The sequence below is a fragment of the Poecile atricapillus genome, chromosome 1 (genome assembly GCF_030490865.1).
Source record: "Poecile atricapillus isolate bPoeAtr1 chromosome 1, bPoeAtr1.hap1, whole genome shotgun sequence".
In the NCBI taxonomy this organism is placed as follows: Eukaryota; Metazoa; Chordata; class Aves; order Passeriformes; family Paridae; genus Poecile; species Poecile atricapillus.
In genome coordinates, this window is record NC_081249.1 from 74,091,904 (window position 1) to 74,113,117 (window position 21,214).

Sequence of the window (21,214 nt, forward strand, 5' to 3'; positions counted from 1 at the left end):
ATTTAAACCCAAACTGATACATTTTATACAATCTATAGACTTTTTTTCCCCACAAATTTTTCAAGCAGATGCACTTTTATTAGCTTATATGGATGTAACTCTAGCTATGATTGTGTTAGCAAGGAAACAGGAAAAGCAGAAGTTCAATAGTTGCATACAAATTGGAGAAAGAAAATAAGCAGAAAAGAAACGGTACCAAAAAAGCTCAAAATAACCCACACTGGGACCATGCAGGTATCTTTTGTTCCTCTGCTAATTGTGTTTAATAGAATTTCCCATTTCAACCTCAAATTTCAAAGGAAATTTGAAGAGGGGGAAAAAAGTATACTTGAGGTATTATACAAGTATTATCTTGATCATTAGGAATTCTTTCTCTTAAGGTTTCCTTTCAATATCACAATGATACTAAATTCTTTAGCAGGGCTTTGTATTTGAAGGGGCCACCCAAAAAGGAAGTAATAGCAGCAGAGGGAGCAATAAGAGACACAACGTGCAGCACGCTTGAGGTGGAGTGTGTAGGAAGCCAGTGGTGTATAATGCTCCAGGGGTTTTACTGTGAAATAAGAAAAACAGAATTGGTTTAAAATCAAGTTATGAGATATGGTTCCAGTGGCCTGAACATAGGTAGGCAGAAAAATGAGGCTGACCTTGGAGTGTGCCTTGCACAGATTTGCAAGAGTTTGTTTAGGAAGTAGCCCCATGCCACGGTGCCTGATGGCTTCACTAACGTAGCAAATTAAAAAGGGCTTCAATTATTTAGTAAACAGAATGTTATATAATGAAATAATTCATGTAATATATTCATATTATTCACGGTAATTATCATGATAAGGTTTTAATCAGAAAATACAACACTGTAATTTTTCCCTCTCTCAAATCATTCTAATTTATGCATAGTCGGATGCTGATTTCTTTCTAAACTGTGCTGAATGGTTAGAGATCTCACCCCTTTTCTTGGGTTTTAGCCACATTTGCACTGTATTTGAGCTGCCCAAATGAAAGCCCAGAGGGCTCCTGAGAGAAGTTTGGATGCCTTCCCTGACTGCTGTTTAAACGTTTGTGTATTACAGGCCTCTCTTGGCCAGGGAAGCACATTTGTGATTCTTCTCTGTTGGTTAAATGAAAGCTGCATCCTGGTTGTGGAAAATCAGATGGATGGTAGAAATGACATAGTTGCACAATTATGCTATGAGATGTGGGAAGCCATATCATTTTGCCTGGTGCTAGGAGTCCTAAAGCTGCCTTTGTATCCCCTGGTTAATCCTTGCTTGCCAGAAGAGAAGGGAGAGCTGGAAAAAAATACACAACTTCCAAAATGCATTAGCTTTCATGTTTAGCAGATGTGATGCTGCACCTATGATGCAGAACAGCAGCTTTCCAGCTGATACATCAGCATAGTTCCTTCTTTGGATGTGTACTAGCTCTGTTTTTTATATGGAAGAATATATGTATGAAAGAAATCAGGTTTAAAATTATTACTTGCTTTCCTTCTGGCATTTTAGAGAATGATTTCTTCTTGTTCTTTCAATTCCCCTTAAACTTTTTTTGAGAGGTTTAGTTATAGCCAAATAATGCAATTGGCAGAACTCACTGGGCACCTTATTGTACAAATACAAGTATAAATGTTTTAAAAGAAGGATGGAGCACCTCTCCTATGAAGATGGGCTGAGAGCGTTGAGGTTGTTCAGCCTGGAGAAGAGAAGGCTCCAAGTAGACCTTTTAACATCTTCCAGTACCTAAAGGGGGATTAGAAAAGAGAGGGAGAACAGCTTTTCACACAGGAAGATAAAACAAGGGCTAATGTTTCCTTTCCCCAAACAGAAAGAGGATAGATTTAGTTAAGTTATTTGGAAGAAATTCCTTACTCTGAGGGAAACTGGTCACTAGGACATGTTGCCCAGAGAAGCTGTGGATGCCCCATCCCTGGAGTGTCCAAGACCAGGCTGGATGGGGCCCTGAGCAGCTTGGCTTAGAGGAAGGTGATCTTTAAAGTCTCTTTCAACCTAAACCATTGTATGGTTCTATGATCTGTTTGTCATAACTGCCAGAAGAATCAAAATCTGGATTTTAGACAGCATGTACTTTATAAAAGTTTGCTACTTTGTATGTAAGAATTTTGCTTTGGATCCCAGATGTAATGTTGTATACAGCAATTTATCCATCTTGAAGAGAGGCATCTTTCAGGCTGTTTAATAAGATGAATATTTATTCTACCACAAGGGATTATGTAGAGTATTTTGAAAAGTACTGTTATTTAAAAGAGGTTGTGTGTAACAAACCTGGAATTTCCATGACTGCTTCTAAGTGCAAGCAGAGCAAAGTAGTAATGGTATTCTGTGCTACATGTGATACTCACGATAGCCAAAGTGATTTCCACTCTTACTTTCCTTTCTAGTCTGCCAACTGTCATGTTTCCTGTGTATTTCCATTCTCATAGCAGAATTTTTATTTAAAAAAAACCCCAAACTTTATGTTTCGTAATAACAAAATGCCGCTATTCTCTAAGCAGTGCTTCTGCTTCAGGTCTAAGTTTACCTTTTTAATGCTTATATGACAGAAGAACAGAGACTTGATTTTAGACACCCAAACCGCTACATATTTTTTCTAAATCTCAGGAATCTCCTTTTTCTGTTAAATGTACAATTACATTGCATTACAATAAGGCAGAAGAAGAATGGAGTTGAACTCTTGAACTGTTGATTTTAGACTGCAGTGCTTCTTGTAGGAAATGCACATAAGCAGTTAAGTGTATTATAACTGAATAAAGTAATATTAAGGAGGCTCCTCCTCAGTTGTTTGATAAGGAAAGTACTGAGCATATTTAAAATAAAGTATTGATCTGTGTTAGAGAACTGCAGTATTTGGGAAAGCAAGAGCTGGTGTCTGTTTTGGGGAAAATTATTTATGTTCTCTACAAAAAAGAAAAAATCTGTCCTTTTTTTTTTAATATCAGTGTATCTACAGAAACTATGCCTGGGATATTTGGAAGATTTTCTTTAATTTGGAGACTGTGCTTCAGTTATGATAGCATGACTTCCAAATGCCTTCAGTTAATATTAATCCTTTGCGAGGGCTACCCTAGTCAGTATCCTAAAATAAGTTTTGTTCTGGTGTGCAACAGGTGCTCTCAGGAGGATTTAGTATTGAAGGCAAAGACTGTTTTCTTCCCAAAATGGCTTAGTCCTGTTCACTTGGTAAGAATAACTGTTGGCATATTTTCACAGAATGTGAAAATGTGGAGTCATGGTCTAGTTATTTCACAAAAGATAATTTAACGGTAGTTGTAAAAGAAGAGGAGGAGGAGAAGGGAGAGGATAAAATATATGATATAAATTATATATAAAATTGTGCATCTATTTAAAGATAGCTGAAGTTATGTCAAGATCATATTGAAATATCTAGCCCATAATTTGAAATGGAGTATAGTAATATACTCTTCTCACTGCTGTCACATATCCATATTTTAATATCTGTGCTGAGATTGTGTATGACTGCTCTCAGGAGAGGTACCTGATGATTCCATCTGCAGCAGATGCCATATGAAAGGAAGAAATGCTACTGCTTATGCATTTTATGCTCTTCTCAAGGAAGGATACTACAAAGAGCTAAGTAGTTTTTCTTGCTGTTTTTTAAATAGGTGCAATTTTTTTGCGTATCTTTTCAGCTCATGGAGAAAACTGACAGAGAGTACTACACTCTGGATGACATGTTTGTTTCCAAAGCAGCCAAGAGAGCACGCAGTGGGGAAGAGGAGGAAGTACAAAGAAGAAAAGCGATCCGTGAGCACCAGCAACTTGCTGCATGCATGGAAAAGTGCCCCTACTGCTTTGACAGCAGTGAACTTTCTAAACATCTTATTATTGCAATTGGCACCAAGGTAAGATAATAGCAATTTAACACAAATGTAGAAATAAAAAAGAAATTATGTTAGAGTGTTTAAAATTAGGAATGAAATTACTTCCCTGGAAGGATTTATTGTTCTGCATTTTACTTTCCTTGCCCTTTCAGTTGATTCCACAACTTCATCAAGGATGAGGAGGAAAAGATACAAATCTGCTATGAGTTTTAAAGCTAATCTCTGATGTCAGGACTTCATGTTTGTAGAAGACAGGAGTAATAATGAAAGATCGGAGTGCAGAGATTGCACTGTAGGTGGATTTGTGGAAGACTAAATCACACTTCATTGGAGGAAATTTGAACTGGTGAAGAACTTATCTTGATATCAAAGAAAATTAGGTGGAGAATTCAATTTTTAAGCTTAAAGTCCTTTGAAATAGCCAGAAGTTTGGTTTGGAAACCTTTCTGCTTCTGTTAATGCTTTTAAAAGTTCCATAAATATTTGGATTTATAACATCTGAAATACTTCAATATAGCCTTTTTTGTCAATTTTTTTCTCTACAGTTTTCATTTATCATTGATATTTTTATTTGATCTGAGACTCTTTATAGGTAAAGGAATTAGGTGTATAGATATGTTTTAAGGTACATTGCATTCCTTTATTTTAGAGATTATATATATATCTAAAAATTAATACAGATGCATATCTGTATGTATATATGTGTATATAATTTGTGTTTATCTATCTATATAAATATAGAGGGTATCCTGGTTTTGTCTGGGATAGTTAGTTTTCTTCCCAATAGCTGATACAGTGCTGTGTTTTGGATTTAGGATGAGTGTAATAAGTTAATAAGACACTGATGTTTTTAGTTGTTGCTAAGCAGTGCTCAGGGACTCTTCTGCTTCTCATACTGCCCCACCAGTGAGAAGGAGGGAGGGGCATAGGAAGTTGAGAGGGCACGTGGCCAGCACAGCTAACCCTAAGCGACCTAAGGGATATTCCAGACCACATGACATCATGCTCAGTGGATAAATTTGGGGGAAAGTTGGCCAGGGGCCAGCGCTTGGGAAGTGGCTGGGCAACAGTTGGTGGGTGGCGAGGAATTGCATTGTGCATCACTTGGTTTGTATGTTTTGTTGTTGTTATCATCATCGTTATATAATTTCCTGTCCTTTTAAACTGTCTTTATCTCAACCCACAAATTCTTCTGGTTTTCTGGATTCTCTCTCCTTATGTATTATTTATTAAAAATGCATACAGCTGTGTATCTGTATTAAGAAATTCTGGAATGCACTAAATCACAGTGTTATTTCATAACAGCTATGATACCACTTGGTTTATAAGGCTGATATTACTGCCTTGGTGGTGGAACTGCTCTCTGGATACTACTGGTTCATTTGAGCTGCTGGTGGATAATGGGCCCTTTTATAAAGCACTAAAATTGCTAATACCTTGCTGTAATTAGTAGCTAATAGCTTCTCTTGGTTTGGATTTCGCAAATGATGAATTTCTTAGCCTCAGCAATGGGAAGGTTTTTAATGCTGGAAAGCTGGGCACTTGAGTTTTTATTTGCTTTTCCTAGGTGTACTTGTCTCTACCAAGCAGCCAGTCCCTTACTGAAGGTCACTGCCTGATAGCCCCTCTACAGCACCATACTGCAGCCACTCTTTTGGATGAGGACATCTGGGAAGAAATCCAGGTCTGCTGAGAAACTGTCTCCTAGTCTAACACTTTTGTAAAATAATTTTGTTGTGGATAATAATATCCTTGTCATAAGTATATATTTTCATAATTTGCAATCTGGCAGCTCTATTCTGAGTTCACTAAGGGGCAGAACATTTTCACATTGTGGATTAAAATTAGTGGTCAAATATTGACAGGAAAGAGAGGCAGGGTAAATATGGAAGCAAACTTACAATTTATAAGCACTAGAAGAAGTTTCCTGGGATGCTGCAGAAAGTGCATCCTAGGAGGTCTTTGAAACCATGTTACAGGAATGTCCCTTGCAAATGAAGTAGGTACAGCTGATCCCTTACAGAAAGTAGAACAACTGGCTCAATAGGATTTTCTTGGGAGTGCCAAGGAAAATAAAATAATAGTCAGAGCAGGCAGATCATTTAAAATGAAATACAAATATGTTGTTTACATATCTTCAGTTTTTTAATCTGTTTTTGGGTGGATATCAATTAAAAGAGAGCTATCTTACTCTTACAATGAGATCCCTGTTTGAATCCAATTTTCTACCTTTTTTTAAAAGAATTATTAAAATAAAGTGCCAAGCATGATGAGTTGCGCTTTCCAACTCTTTTATGAAGACATTTTGAAGATTTTGAGTTCTGTTTTGTTTGGAGATAGAAAATAAAGGGAAGATGTAACAAGTTTTTACCAAAGAGATTGACTGTCAATCCCTCACCCCCTGCCATCAGAATTATTACAAGGGGAAAAAAATTGGCAACCTCTTATATTGAAATATCGAAGACTATATCAGACTAGGGAAAAGTTTCATTGTTGTAGTAGCTGAGATTTAAAACCAGCATCATCTGTAAGTTTGTAATAATTTAAATAATGTTGATTTTGCCTCCAGTCTGGCAGATGGATTCTCTGACTTTGCAAATTTGATCCCCACATTTGAATCTCATGTTGTTTCATATAGTAAATTATACTCCCTTCCAGCCAGGAAGAAAAGGAGTTCTTTTGCATATGACAGAAATGCCTAAGAAAGTTGGATAAGGAGCAAGTAAGTGCAACAAGTAGGATCAGGAGGAACAAAGGAGCATGTGGAAAAGTGATAAATATGTTTATCCTAGATTTTCTGTTTACTCTGAGCTCTTAACTAAACAATTAGGATTTTTTATATTGTATGAGAAAGAAAACAGGATAAGGAAAAGATAAGCAAACGCAGTCCCTGTCTTCAACTTACTTGCTGGAAAAGGCAACTAGTTGCTAAAACCATTATCCTTTGATCCTGTGAATATATTCGTAGACAGCTTAGGTATTTCTTTGAGGTGAAGTATTTTGGAAAGTGATGGATACATGACTTTTTTTACCCCAACATCTATGTATTACAGAAGGAGTCTGGAAAGCTTTAGCAGTCAATGACTAAACTAACTTTCTGATGCCTGAGACATACTTTTTATTACTGTTCAAAGGGAAAAAAATTACCGCACTTTTAAGTATTCACAAAATGTTGTATGAAGTATGTGTTTTACCTATTTTTGCTGGGTTTGGGGGTTTTTTTAGGATATATCAGAGTAAAGCAAAAATAATTCCTTTTTACTTTATGCCTTCAAGCTCTTGAATTTAACATATTGTGTAGTGTAGACACTGATGTGCTCACTTGCCAAAGCAAATATGCATTGAATATTTTTAATATGAAAAGATAGAAATCTTTACACATTCTGTGTTGACTGAACTGTTGCATGTATTAATGCTGTGTGCATCCAAGCATAAGTTAAGCCTTCTTATTTCCCCTTTATGGATGGTTTTTTCCCATTCCAGTGCTAATTATTCTTGATGCTTTGGCCTGCTCAGAATTTGGAGGAAAAGTCCAATGTATTAAAAACCAAGAAAGTGCAACTGGGGAAAGTTAGCTAACATCTGCTGATATTCTAGGCTTTTTGGTGGATTGGTATTTCAGTTGATACTGCAGGGTAGCAGCTGTAAGTAATAGTCTTTCTCAGCCTTTGGTATCTCACCACATTGCTTGCTTCAGTGTGTTTCAGAAGTAGAGGTCTGGTGGCTGGAGTGACAAGGAGAAGAGGAAAAGTTGTTAATCCAGAGTAGCCTGACACTCTGAGCTGTAGAGTCCCATATCAGTCATGGAACACTGGGCAGTGTCTTCTGGCTGTAATTCAGCAGTTGCTTTAGGGGCATGATGGTAGCATTCTCCTGTCACAGTACGGAGCAGCTCATAAATGAGGAAAAATTCAGGGCACAAGAACCTGCTTTGAAGAGCTTAAATGCCTAGTTTAGGTGTATATTTGGCCACGTTTCTTAGACTTTTATTTTGATGCATACTGATCAAGATGGCAAAAGGATGGAGAGCTCAGTTTCTAGTCTTGTTGCATTGAGAACCTGGTAGTGATTTGTTTTCCTTCTATTTTACATCAGTACTTGCTGATGTTGATCATGTGTATTTGTTTATGTATGTTTGATTCATCAACTCTCCATTTACATTAGGATAAGGAATCAAACAGTTAGATGAGATTAACCTTTTAATGGTGTTTGTACTTCTGAGCATTGTTAATTGGGAAAAAATATCAGTGCAAAAAGCACTGCCTATGAATTATGTGAGACTCAGGGCTATGGTACCTTGGTCCATGAGGCTCCTACAGTTTCTTGGTTTATGCTGTGGAAATGGTATAGAAGTACATGTAAGACAAAAAGCTTCATTTTTAAAAAGCATTTTTCAAGATCTTGGGAGATTTTGAGAAACATTCACCCTATCAGAAAGTTAGATCTTTTGTGCACTTGAAAATGAGTTTGAATGATTCTCAGAAAACATCCCTTATTCTTGGTAATGTTCATATGTTCAGCATCTGAACATTGTAAGCTATAGAATGATGCTCTTGCATATCTTGGATGCAGCTGTCAAGAGCCAGGGAACAGCCAGAGCCAGCTGCTCTGCGGGAAAGCATGTCAGGGGTGCAAGGTGATGGGCAAGGCAGATGGGGGAGGTCATCTCACTGGCAAGGTACCAGTCCAGGAGTGTTGCCATAGTAGCAGGCAAGGTCATCATGGCCCAGTGATGGCCATGCAACTTTACAGTGATGGTTTAGGTCTGAGATTAAGTCAGGGCCAAGAACTGCCTGATACCTGGCCGGGCACAGGCATCCCTGAAACAGCTCAGGCAAGGACCAAAAGAGAGAGCCTGGACTTAATTGCATCATCTGAGTGACAGGGGAGCAGGTCCACACTTCTCATATCTCTTCAGTACCCCGTCTCTTTCTGCTGGATCTGATCCAGTTCACAAGTGCAGCGCATCAGAGCTTCTCACCTACATGGGCAGCCAGAGCCCCAGCAGGTAGAAGAGGCTGCAGGGCCTCCTGGGTGTGTGCAGGACCCTGTCACTGGAGCTATCAGAATTGTTAACTGAAGTACACTTTGAATTGCTGCAGCACCTCATCCCTCTGACAGGGAACTGGTAAATGTAGTTTGAGGCCACACATAATGAGTATTACATTTGGTTTGCTTCCATACAGTGAAGATAGTGACTTTATTTTTTGAGGCAATTATTAATATTATACTTAATGATCAAGCGTGCCTAGTGGAAATACTTTACTTCTTTTAATTTTTTTTTTTTTTTTTTGTTAAACTGTATAATTGGAAGGAGTGGTAAAAGGGTAATTGTAACAATAGTCAGTAAAAGCCAGGTCATTACCTTCTTAGAAATTGCAAGCTTGGGGCCTACTGTTATGGAGCACTGCAGTTAAGTTCAACATAGATTCAATTTCAGCTGTAAAAATATGTGGTGTTTATTAAAACTAAGCTTGTAGTGTTAATTGTGTTTTTAATTGTGTTAAAGTGTTAATATTGTGTTTTTAAAAATAATTCCTAGACTTACTATGTTTTTTATCATAGGAAATATAGTTAATATTAAATTAGTAAATGATACAGAATTTTCCTAGTATTGCTGCTGTTTTCCATTTTATTGTTAGTTTATTAAAAATATAATATACAATGTAATATATCTGAAAGTTCTGCAAAGTTAGTTTAATTAATACTTTTTTTTTCTTTAAACAGATGTTCCGAAATGCATTGGTGAAAATGTTTGAAGCTAAAGACTTGGACTGTGTGTTCCTAGAAACAAACATGAGTATGAAGAAACGGTATCATATGGTATATGAATGCATTCCTCTTCCAAAAGAAGTAGGAGATATGGCTCCAATCTACTTTAAGGTACATAAAAATGTTTTTGTCTGAAGTAATTTGAATGTATATATCATAATTCCTCTATTTATGGAAAACAGTTTGGATATTCGAGTGCTGTTTTTGAAAACGTGTTCTTTGATCCTTCTTCTGGATCCATTCTTTGCTAATATTCCTTGATTGTAAAATAAGTGGTGTGAAATAATTCAGTTTTTCAAGTAGACAATGGAAGAGCTGTTTTTCACTGAGATTTTGTCCCAAGTCTGACTGCACTGAAAATGCTAGAAGGAGATGAGAGAATTGTAGTCTCTTGAAGTGCTTTAAGGATTGCAGTACTTCTTGAGTCCTGTAGTATAAACTTAAAACACAACACTTGTGCCTTGGGAAGCATTATATGAGAAAATAATGTTACCTATTTTAAGAAACACCAACGTAGATATTATTTCATCCCCATTTTATTTCAGTAAGCACAAATTTTACAGGTGTCTTAGGCATCTGATGAATATTCTACAGTGTGATAGATATTTCTTCTATAGCTTTTCTGGTCTCTTTCCCCTGACTTTTCAAGAAAAGGTTCATTGAGACTTTTGTCTGGAATTGAGTCTTTTCAGCTTTCAGCAGCTGATTCATTATTTGCCTTTTATAAGTTAATTATTTGATTTTTGAAACACTGTTTATGCTTTCTGGAAATAATATGATTAGGTTTTGACAAAGTTGGGTAGCAGTATGGTAAACAACAATACAGTAAATTTTACCACATTTGAAACCCTCCACCTGTTAGATCTGACTGCTGTGCTTCAGGTGCTGGTAAAACTTGTGTTTTGTTTGAATACTCAATGAAAGAGAAAGAACAAGATTTAATGCAATGTCATTTATTTCAGAAGTATCTACCATTAAAATGCACAGCAAATGAAATTTAAAAGGTACCTACTCTACATTATACCCATTCCATACAATGGGGAATACAGAGTCAGCTTTGGCTTTTTAAGGGCAATCATCCTTCTAAGCTGAATTCTTCTCTTAGTCTTTAAAAGAGAAAGAAGGCTAATTTAGTGTAATTAATTCATAAGAGGTTTTGTATGGGGTGAGTAAAAAGAGAATGTGACCTTGTATTTGAAACTTGTCTCAAGCAAAGCTTAATTTAAAAAAGAAACAGAGGAACTGAATTGGGTGGGTCTGAAGATACTATATGATGTCTTTATAAAAAATAGCTTATGGAAATAAGAATGGTTACCAAAAGTAAAGTTCTTTTGTTAAGAAGTAATTCTTACTTGCACTACTACAATGTACTTCACTGCAGTTAGTTCTTCATTTGCTATAGGAGGGGCTATTTTCACCTTAAGATAAAATCATTTTACAGAAAGCTATAATGGAGTCTGATGAAGAGTGGTCCATGAACAAGAAGTTAATTGATCTTTCTTCAAAAGATATTCGGAAATCTGTAAGTAATGAAGTGGTTTGTATCCTGAATTTATTATCAAATTCTTCTAAGATTTTTCCTTTATTAATTGTTTCAAAGAGAGAAGAAAGGGAACACAATTAGGTTAGTGCATCACAAGATGGCATAGGTATGAGGAGAATTACCAGTCTGCACTCTTAACTGACATTAGGGAAAAGATTCCCATTTATTTCAACAGTTGGTGGACTAAGCTGCCAGCATTAGTTGAGAACAAAGCTGACACTTTGAGGACATGTACTGGCATAATTTTCTTGATTAACTTTAAGAATTAAGGTAGATCAAAGATTTTGCAAATTACTTTCCTGGAACAACTGTGATGTGTCTTTTTCATTAACCTAGAACAGCCGTTTGCGTTGCTAAGTTTATGAAGTGAAAATATAAATAGAATTATGAATCTTTTTTTTTTTTAAACAAGGGAACAGTACCCTCTCTGTCTCCTGGATACTGGGATGAAACACCTTTGTATAAACAAATCTTAAAGGAATAATGCTAGATTTGTTAGGTTTGAAGATTGTTCCGTCATTTTAATATTGAGGTGGAAGATGTGTGTTATATAGCCACACATTTTTGTGACTATTATATATTTATTGAAGGTAGGCCAATTTTCAGATTAAGTTGGGACAGTTTTTTACATTAATACCATGTATTAATTGTATCAATTAAATTGAACATAAAGTGGTACACAGTTGTGTGATTTTAACATTATCGTAGGGTAAGGAATGTCTGTAGGCTTCAGGACAATTGGAGAGTGTGGCTTAGAGACGGAGCTGAGGTTTGGGAATTTGGAAAGTTGTACTGGGAGATGGTGGTACCTCGCTGGAAGATCAGATATGGCTGAGACATCACCTTAGTGGGTGGATTGTGTGCAGAAAATGTGAGAAGCAAGACAAAACTGAACTTTCCTTTAAGGTGTCACCTGCCAACCCATTTTTCTTTATTTAATGATAATTTTTAAAGTCCATTTAAAGTGCTTTAAAATGCTTCTTGCTATGCTACATTGCTCCTCTTTATTAAGTCATTTTGGAGTCAGTATTTCAAGCAGTATATGGAACATGCCTTTTGAAAGTTGTATGGTTATTTGGACTGTAGCAGAGGAAATGCTTATGAATTGGAGGCTTTGTAAACCTTACCAGTACAGAAACATCCTCAACAATTAAAAGAGTGAAAAATAACTTGTTGCAGTGATAGAGCAGAAATTACTTGCAGTATTGTAGCAATAAATGGATCCACTTGTGTTAGACTGAAGGGTCTTCGTTGTAGCAGGTATCCAGCATCTCCCCTGCAGGCTGACAGAATTATTAAGTTGTCTGATTCGGCAAGTTAAGGATAATATCTGTCCATTCACATAGAGGGGGTTTCTGGTAATCTATTGTCCAAAAAGGTGTTTCCCCTTCCCCATGAGTGTCAGTTTTTTCACTTGGTAAATATTTCCTGTTACCAGTCAACATCTTATCTTTAATAAATACAGCTTGCTAGTTGTTGTCCTAAAATTTCTGTTAAACTTAGGTAATTCAGAGATGTGGAATCAGGCACATACCTGGTGTCCCCATCTCTTACCTGCTATTCCAGCTGTGGCCTTGGAAGTTCAGCCACCCCAGTCACCCCTTCTTCAGTGTCTTTTTGTCCAGTTGCTGCGTGTTGTCATATTCCCTTACCTGCTTTATTATTGCTTTGCTATTTCTCTGTTGCAATTTTATCCTACATGTAGTTGGTTTGAGAGGTATTTTAAAATGTAATGTGATACTATCAACTACAGAACCATGTTCAGATTCATTCTCCTGTGGGGAGGTTGACTAAATGCCAACACTGTTTGTTAAACTTCTGAAAATGTGGTTTTGCATGCGCAGGTTCCTAAAGGGTTGCCGTACTTTTCTGTGGACTTTGGCCTTCAGGGAGGATTTGCTCATGTGATTGAAGATCAACACAATTTCCCTCATTACTTTGGAAAGGTATTGTTATGTAAAAGATTAATTTACCAATTACATTCTATTTTGGAAAATTTAAGTAATTAAACCAAGATTCTGCCAGAACAGTTACTTTGATGTACCCTATCTCAGTTTATTATCTGTCTTTTCTTGATGAGTCATTGTAACTTGGCTTGTCTAATGAAGGAATAGTTGATTTTTTCACTGGCTGATACTGAGATTGTGATTCTAAATTTGTGTTTCTTTTCATTTGATCTGAACTGCTGATATTTGACATTATAGGTATATAATCTTATAGATGGAAGATACTTTCATCTACTTCAGAATTTTTGTGGCCATAGTATTGATACATAGGTGCACTGATGTATAATGTATAAATTAGTGTGCCTGCACATACATACTCACAGACTCCTACTAAAATCCTCGTGTGGTTAAATTGCTACTCATGGTATGTATAGTGTAAAATGTATATACAGGGAGAGCTGTAATAAATTCTTCCTTTCTTTATTATGCCACAGAAAACATTCTTTGAAAGAGTCAGTGTTGCAAAAATGTGAAGAGTGATTGGGGAGAAATGTAACACTAGAGACAGCAAAGTGGGCAGCTTGCTTTCTCTGAGCTTACCTTAATCACAAATGCACTAATGTATTAACAGTCTTGCAATGTTGGGATATTTAAGCAGTACATGAATGTGCTGTGGCTTACAAGAATTTTGCTGAGGCAACTATCTAACAACAGCAGTTCTAAGTTTAAATTGGTATGTTTTTCAGAATTTTGAGTTTTAGTTAGCACTTGAAGAAAACAGACAATCTTCTAATTTGAAAATACATATTTCTGTATTCTGGGATAAGATAGTGTTAAGTAATGCGGTACTGTTGCATTTATCATTATCCATCTTGCTTTTACTTGCAAAGGAAATTATTGGTGGCATGCTGGACTTGGAACCACGGCTCTGGAGAAAAGGAATCAGACAGAACTTTGAGGAGCAGAGGAAAAAGGTGTTGCAGTTTGCACAGTGGTGGAAACCATATGACTTCACCAAAAAGAAAGAATGAGAACAACCTGGAGTCAAGGACTATATAAGCCATGAATTACACTTCAGATGTCAAGAATAACACCAATGTGTTATGTGTGGCTAATATATTTTAAAATATAGGATTATGGTTTAATTGATGATCTGTTTCTGTTTTGGACACTGGATCACATGTACATGCAAACCTGAAACACCAGGTTGTACAGTGAGTTTAGTTTTTCCTTTTTCAGCTGAGCCAAAAGGATAATATCCATGTGGCCATTTGAGTTCTTAAAATGTAATTTTTGCTTTTGGAGTTTTTATAATCTTTGGGACAACTGATATTTTTTATAATGCATTAAGCCAGTGCTTAATTATCATGAACTTTTGTCGAAAATGGTGTACATTTTAAGAACATTTTGATTAATAAAGATACATTGCTGCAGAAGGAAATTGTACAGAAAATAGTCTTCTGATTTTGTGTCCTTCTGGTCTTCAAATTGAGGTCATTGCAGTAACAAACATTCACAAAGGATGTTATTGATAAACCTGCTGTTGCCCCCCTGCACAACAATGAATGCAATTTTTTGTACTATTTTTCAATATGAAGTAGTTGTTTTTCAAGCACAAAGGGTAATGAGACAGTCCATAGCTGGTGGCAAATGGCAGCTTTAATAGTAACAGTTACTTTTCGTAACAGTAAAAAAGTAAAAGAAGAATCTCAAGGGAAAACTCTCTCTGATGGCCAGCAAAGAAGAAAATCATCACAGGGATCTCTCCAAGTGATTCTCCTCCCCTGGGCATCCCTTCTAGTGTCACAGGTGGTTTGTCATAATACTTTGCCCTAACAGTTTTCATCAAGAGCAGCTCAAAATCCCTGCTTGTTTTTCCTGCTAGTGATGCCATTAAAGCTGTTTGAAGTGTGCTCTGACCAGAGGCAAGAGTTGCATGTTGATTGTTAACCAGGGATGTCACTAGGAAGTGCCTGCATGCTATTTCAAGGACCACTTTCCACCATTTTATTTGCTAGATTTAGGTTTGAGGGTTTTTTTGTGTAAAAGACAGGAAATGAGGGTAGGGAAGTGTGAGGTGGGGAAAGGATGATTCTTGCACCAGTGTCCACTTCCACTTCCTGTGGAAACTCTGATGTAGCAGGCTTGGGCTTTGCAGGTAGGGAGCTGGGAGAACAAGGAGAACAGGATCAAGGACAGAAGGACATGGATAGAAACATTGCAGCAGGGCAAGGGAAAGGGTGCAGGCTTGTGAACAGAAGGTTGCAGTGCTCCAGGGAAAGACTGCAAACTGTGGAATGGGGAAACCCCTTGACATAGGAGGGGTTAAGGCTTTATGTAAGTCTCTCAATGTGCTTCCTGTACTTTTCCTGCTAAACTATTGCTTTCTAAAGCTCTGTTAACTATTGTGAACTGCTCAGATTAAGAGATGGTTGACTAAATATTACAGGGTTGAATAAGTTTTCATTTCTAGTCCCTTGGTGGTCTTCTGCAGCTTTGCCAAAGATCTGGTGCTTTCTCTGTTCCTCCCCCCCCCCCCACATTTTGGCAAATAAATCTGGTAGAGATAGAAATCTGCTGTGTTGTGAATTGTTTTCTGTAGTACCTTTGTCAATTTGTGCCACTGCAAGAGAAGTAACTTAAAAGTAAGCTTTGATGATGATTGTAGTGATCCAATGTCTGATGTGTTTACCAGCAAGCCGTGGATAAAAGGGATAGTTCTAGCGTTCTCCAGTAAGTTTTGATCTTCCTTAGGCTACTGGGAAGATTGCTTAGCAAATAGGATGTGAAAGAGTAGCTGCCTCTAGTTGATTAGAATATGGCAATGCTGAATCAGATTTAGCTAAACTCCAATCTTTGGTGGTATAAAGCATGACTAAAACTTGTTTTCTCTGAAAGCATATGTAGCCTCCAGTCTCATCTGCCCCCTGGGATGCAGGCTGGCAGCAGCAGAGGTGACTGTCTTTTAAGGCCGTGGAAAAGTCTTAATCCAGTGCTGTGCTGGAAATACAATTTTTCTGACATCACTTCTCTCAGAGTTTGTGTTCCTCAAGGGAAGTGTTATGTTTCAGAAAGAATATCCAGCTTGTATACAGAAAAGTCCTTTGACTTACGGTCTGTGCTTATCTTATTTAGGTTTCAGTGAAACTACGAAACTAGTGGTATTGCTTGGAAAGGACTCTGAAATATGGGATAAGAGTAACTCAAGCTAGTGATACAGGAAAATGTTTCTTACCCTTTTTACCACATATACTGAGAATAGTATTTGCTAATTGATCACAGACCAGACATACATATTGTCATGTTAAACTATTCCTCCTCAAAAATATCTCTAAATATTCATGAGGCCGTGACAGTCAAGGCACTTGTGGAAGGCATGGTATGCTTAAACTTCAGTCCTTCCTTTTATAAATACTAAAAAATTTTAAATAGACCTCTTTTATCTGGAAGAATAACTAAGAATAACCCAATAACTAAGTTTTTTAGCATGAAGAGGTAGAAAATATAAATTCAGGTGTCTTTGGGGAAAACAGGGATTGGAAGCTTATTATATTATATAATAATATAATATTAATTATATAAAATTATTCTTATACTAATTAATATATATAATTATTATATAATTATCCTTATTATAAATATTGTAAATTTATTATAAATGTCCTTCTATGTACTCTTTTGTGTGATCAGGGAGGAAAAGGATCTTTCTTCAAGTGAATCTACAAGTGTGATTTAGCAGATATTAGTTTATATCTGTGTCTTACCTTGTGTTACAAGAAGATTGTATAATATGTGCTGCTACTCTTCTGAAAGGAAAACAACATGTTAAAATTCTCATGTAAGAAGAGAAATTTTGATGGTTCCCTTGAGAGTTCCTTCTTTGGTTGAAATTTCTTTAGCATTTCCTGTTTTCTGCATTTGTCATTTTATCATTAGAATGTTTTTCTAATTTCAACTGGACTACGGGTGAAAAGTCATGGAAACACAGGCTGCTATACTCTTGCTGTAAGTGTAGCTGTAACAAGATCTTTAATATCCTAGGTAAATTAGGACTAGACACTAGAATACATCTTTACCTACAAGCATCTTTACCCTCCCTGGCTTCTGGGTGTTACCTAAGCACTGTATACATAGGCACATCTCTCACATTGGCTATGTTGCAGAAAGCACAGTCTGAGCTCTTGATGCTTGGGTAGGTGTAAAAAGTTTGTTCCTCAGTGCTCAGGCTGTATGTGCCTTTGTACATGTGGTCTGAGGGCAGCTGGCAGCCTGAAATTGCTCTGATGAACCAACTTTAACTTCTGTATTAGAGTTGAAAATGCATAAATTCATTATTTTTACATTTTTGGCTTTTGTAAAGCAAGTACACTAAAGCATACATGCAGTAAAAACTAATTTATTAAAAAACCACAAGCACAATTAACATTTTGGGATAAAGTTGAAGGTATTTTTCATAGACCACTGTCTTTGAGGTAATATTTTTTACTCAACATTTTCTGGTTTGTGGTTTCTGACCATTGATGCACATCTATTGGTCACCTGCCAGTCTGGAATGAGAGCAATAGTTTGGCTTTGAGACTAGACAAGATGACTTTTCCAACTCTCTCCCAGCTCTTTCTGCTGTGATTTTAAGATCTTATTCGGTTCCGATATTTTATGTGAAAATGTTTTGAAACAGCATTGTAAGACAAGATTTGAGCCACTAACAGCTGATAGATATTTAATGGGGCATAAATACACAGCTGCTGCTGTACATCTTCCCCTTTCCTATTGTCACATGTTACGAGACTTCATTTGGGAATGCCAAGTGATCTCTTACGTCTCTAGATGGTTTTTGTAGCCAGTTTCAGGTGTGGGCTTTGTAGTTGTTTGAAAGCATTGCAGCTCTTCCAGCTCTTCCAGTATTCTTCCTTTTAGTGCAGAACAGCTAACAAATGTTTGACTACAGTTCAGGAGGCCAGTGAGGTGGAAGACAACAACAGTTTTAATGGCTTTATGGACAGTGGCATCTCCAGCTGGAAGTGGGTATGTAGTGGGTAGTATTTTAGAGTCAATGTGGGCGAATGAAACAGAAATGGTGACATTATGATCTTTCAGCCCTTTGTTCTTCTTTCCTGGCTGCTATTGCAGGACTTAGATTTTCATTATCTTATCCAAGCTCCTCTTTTCATTAGGTAACTCAGCAATACTTGCTAAGACTTAGCAAGTACTCGCTAGGAATGGCTGGTTCAGCCTCTTAGCCACAAAGACTGAGCAGTTTGTACTACAATACTGGGTCTTTGCCTTTCACCCCGTCCCCTGTCATCACCCTTTCCCATGGCTGACAGAGGGTTTGCTAATGTTACGTTGTGGAAAAGGTTCAAAGCCTGCTATGGCTACTGTTTGTTCCACACCAGCACTCCATGTGCTCTGTTTAACTGTGTGTGTTAGGATACGTACTAATTACATTTAGGGAGCAAGTGCTGAGACTTCATGGGATTTCACTGGGCTGTACACCATTCAACATGTCAGAGTATGTCCCTTATCATGAGGAGAAGGTAGCTTTAAGTACGCACAAGAAATTACAACTTTAATTGTTGATGTACTTCATCTGCTAATACTGGATTTATAAAATGTATTAAGTAAACCTTAAGCCTTTCATATGTGGTTTTTGGCATCCATAGAATCAGAAGAGGAGGATAGGAGATAATTTTATCTAGCTGATCCAAAGACAAATTCAGGTACATTTGTGGCATTGGCATTCCTAGATCTATTTTTCATCATGAAATGCTTAGTTTCTTATCTTTAATCTGATTTGTCCATGATTCAAGTTCAGTATTTATTGTCTTGTCTATTACAAGTGTGTGAAACATTATTTCATTCTTTGGAGGCTACTTTTGTATATCTGAGGACTGCAGTTAGGCTGTCTCCAAATTCTTGTCTTCAGGTTAAACTGTGCATTTCATTTCAATATTTTCTTTTAGGTTATTTTTTTCCTCTTCTTCTCATTCTTCTGCATTCTAGAGTCTCACTGGTTCATTAAGATGGGATGTGATGGGAATCTCGAGAGGGGAATATGATAGCTCAGAGAGTTGTTATCATTGTGTCTGATATGAGGGGGGGTGCTGCCATTCTTGGTGGAATATCCTCATATTCACAGACACACACACACACACACAGTGCAGTTTGCCTATTTCAGGAGACTATGGCATAGTTAAGCCCATGACTACCTGCAATTTTCATATCCTTTCCTGCTCTCAAATCAACAGTTTGGTATTATGGCAAATTACACCCAAGTCTGTGTTCTTGTTCTTATCATTACTGACTTCATTTCCTTTTTATAGACCTTTTTTATTTTCATTTTGATGAGATCGTTTCGAATTCTGCTCCTGCTTTTAAATAATTTTTTTACACCCTCTTGAGTCATTGGCAAAATTAAGAAGCAATGCTGTATTGCAGCAACTAGCAGTTGGTCCCACATCCATGTTCACCCTGCATTATTTGTGTGCACTGGCTAAACTGTTTCCGTGCTGTCACTTGGACTGTTGCTGATGGACTTGCTGCAACTTCTGATCCCATTATTCTTGCTACAGATGTGGCTGCTGTGGGCATCTAAAGTACCAAATGCAATAGGAAGGCTTGCTTTACATCTCAAGTACCAAATGCAATAGGAAGGGGAGTCAGAAACTAGTATCACCTGTAAAAGTTGAGATGGAAATGAACTCCAGGATTATATTCTGTTTTTCCACAGGAAAAAAAATGGGCTGAAAATCAGACATTGCTGCAATACCATTCTCATTCCCATTCATGTCATCTGCTTGGCTGGGTTCCTTCCCAGCACACTCACAGCACTGAGGGGGCAGCGGGAGAAACAGGAGAGGCCTTGATGTTGTGAAAACACTGCTTAGCAACATGTGCAACTTTAGTGTCCTTTCAGCATTGTTTTGGTCACAGATCTAGTTCACTGCACCGTGCAAGCCGTGCCCTTTGCTATTGTCAGACAGTGACAGGGCCACCAGTCAGCAGGAGTTTTGAGAGACTTGGTTGAAATTATGTACCATGAGTCCTTGCAGTGATTTACAGTCAGGTTGGTTGAATTTAAAAATATATACCAATGGCCATTCCTGAAAACTCTGAGGAAAATATTATCTGTAATGAAAACATATATTCAGGATTTTGAAAGCCTTAAACAACTTGATAGGCTTTAGAAGGCAGAGTGGAAAGAGAATTTGGCTATTATCTCTTTGTACAAACAACACATGGCTTCTCGAGAGGTTCCTGTTCACCAGCTCCCCAAGTTTATTGAAGTGTAGCCTTCTGTGGAAAGCTTTTGAATTATTTTCTCTTTAGAGCAAAAATACTTTGCCCAGTATTGGAACAGAAACAGATGATGTGGAATTCTGTTGTCACTGGTGATGAATAGATCACACGGACACAGGTCGAGGTGTGGTGAAAGGAAGAGCAGAATTTATTTTTCCTCCCAGGATTTATAGGTTTCTGACCACGGCCAGGGATTGGATGGTCAGGATAACACTTTCTCACTGCACTGGCCATGAGAGATGTCCATCACAAGACGTGTAACAGAAAGAATGTACACATATCTATGTTTACAGTTACTGTCTTGGGAAAGTCTTTAGAAAACTATGTCAGCAAGCTCAGAAGCTGAGTTTTCAGGGCGACAGAATTCATCTTACATCTGTGTAATTCTTGCCTATGCATATAGCTATCTGCAAGACTGTGGATAAATAGCATTTTATACTTCCTATCAAATAAAAAACCTTTAAAAAACTTTATTTTAAACTGGAAAAGAAGAAAAAAGCATCCTCCAAGGAAATCTTAATCCACAGGACCTTGACCTTCAGAGCTCCTTATGAACATGAACTTTATGTGTTTGAAGGTTCTGACAGATACAGACACAGCTCTCTCTGACAGCTGTGAATCTACCGTCTCTTTGGATCAAGTGAATCTCCCCCCAAGCCTTTGCACATGCCCTGCCCCAACCCGGCACCTGGGATTTGGGTTGCTTAGAAAATCCTCTCAGATTCCAGCTTCTTTTGCATCCCTGGGATCCCATCCACTTCAGTTGAACCATCATCCTTGAAATGCTCTTTGTCCATG

At 37.3% G+C, this 21,214-nt stretch overlaps 1 protein-coding gene across 1 annotated transcript in view; it reads left to right on the plus strand.

Moving 5' to 3' along the window:
* CWF19L2 (CWF19 like cell cycle control factor 2) overlaps nt 1-14,572 on the plus strand; it is a 61,724-nt gene extending 47,152 nt beyond the window's left edge. The window contains exons 13-18 of the mRNA XM_058864526.1: nt 3,665-3,877; nt 5,424-5,540; nt 9,584-9,739; nt 11,070-11,150; nt 13,016-13,117; nt 14,008-14,572. Of these exons, the coding sequence (XP_058720509.1) occupies nt 3,665-3,877; nt 5,424-5,540; nt 9,584-9,739; nt 11,070-11,150; nt 13,016-13,117; nt 14,008-14,148 (810 nt within the window). The 3' untranslated portion in view covers nt 14,149-14,572. The remainder of the gene's footprint in view (nt 1-3,664; nt 3,878-5,423; nt 5,541-9,583; nt 9,740-11,069; nt 11,151-13,015; nt 13,118-14,007) is intronic.
* Nucleotides 14,573-21,214: the final 6,642 nt, after the last annotated feature.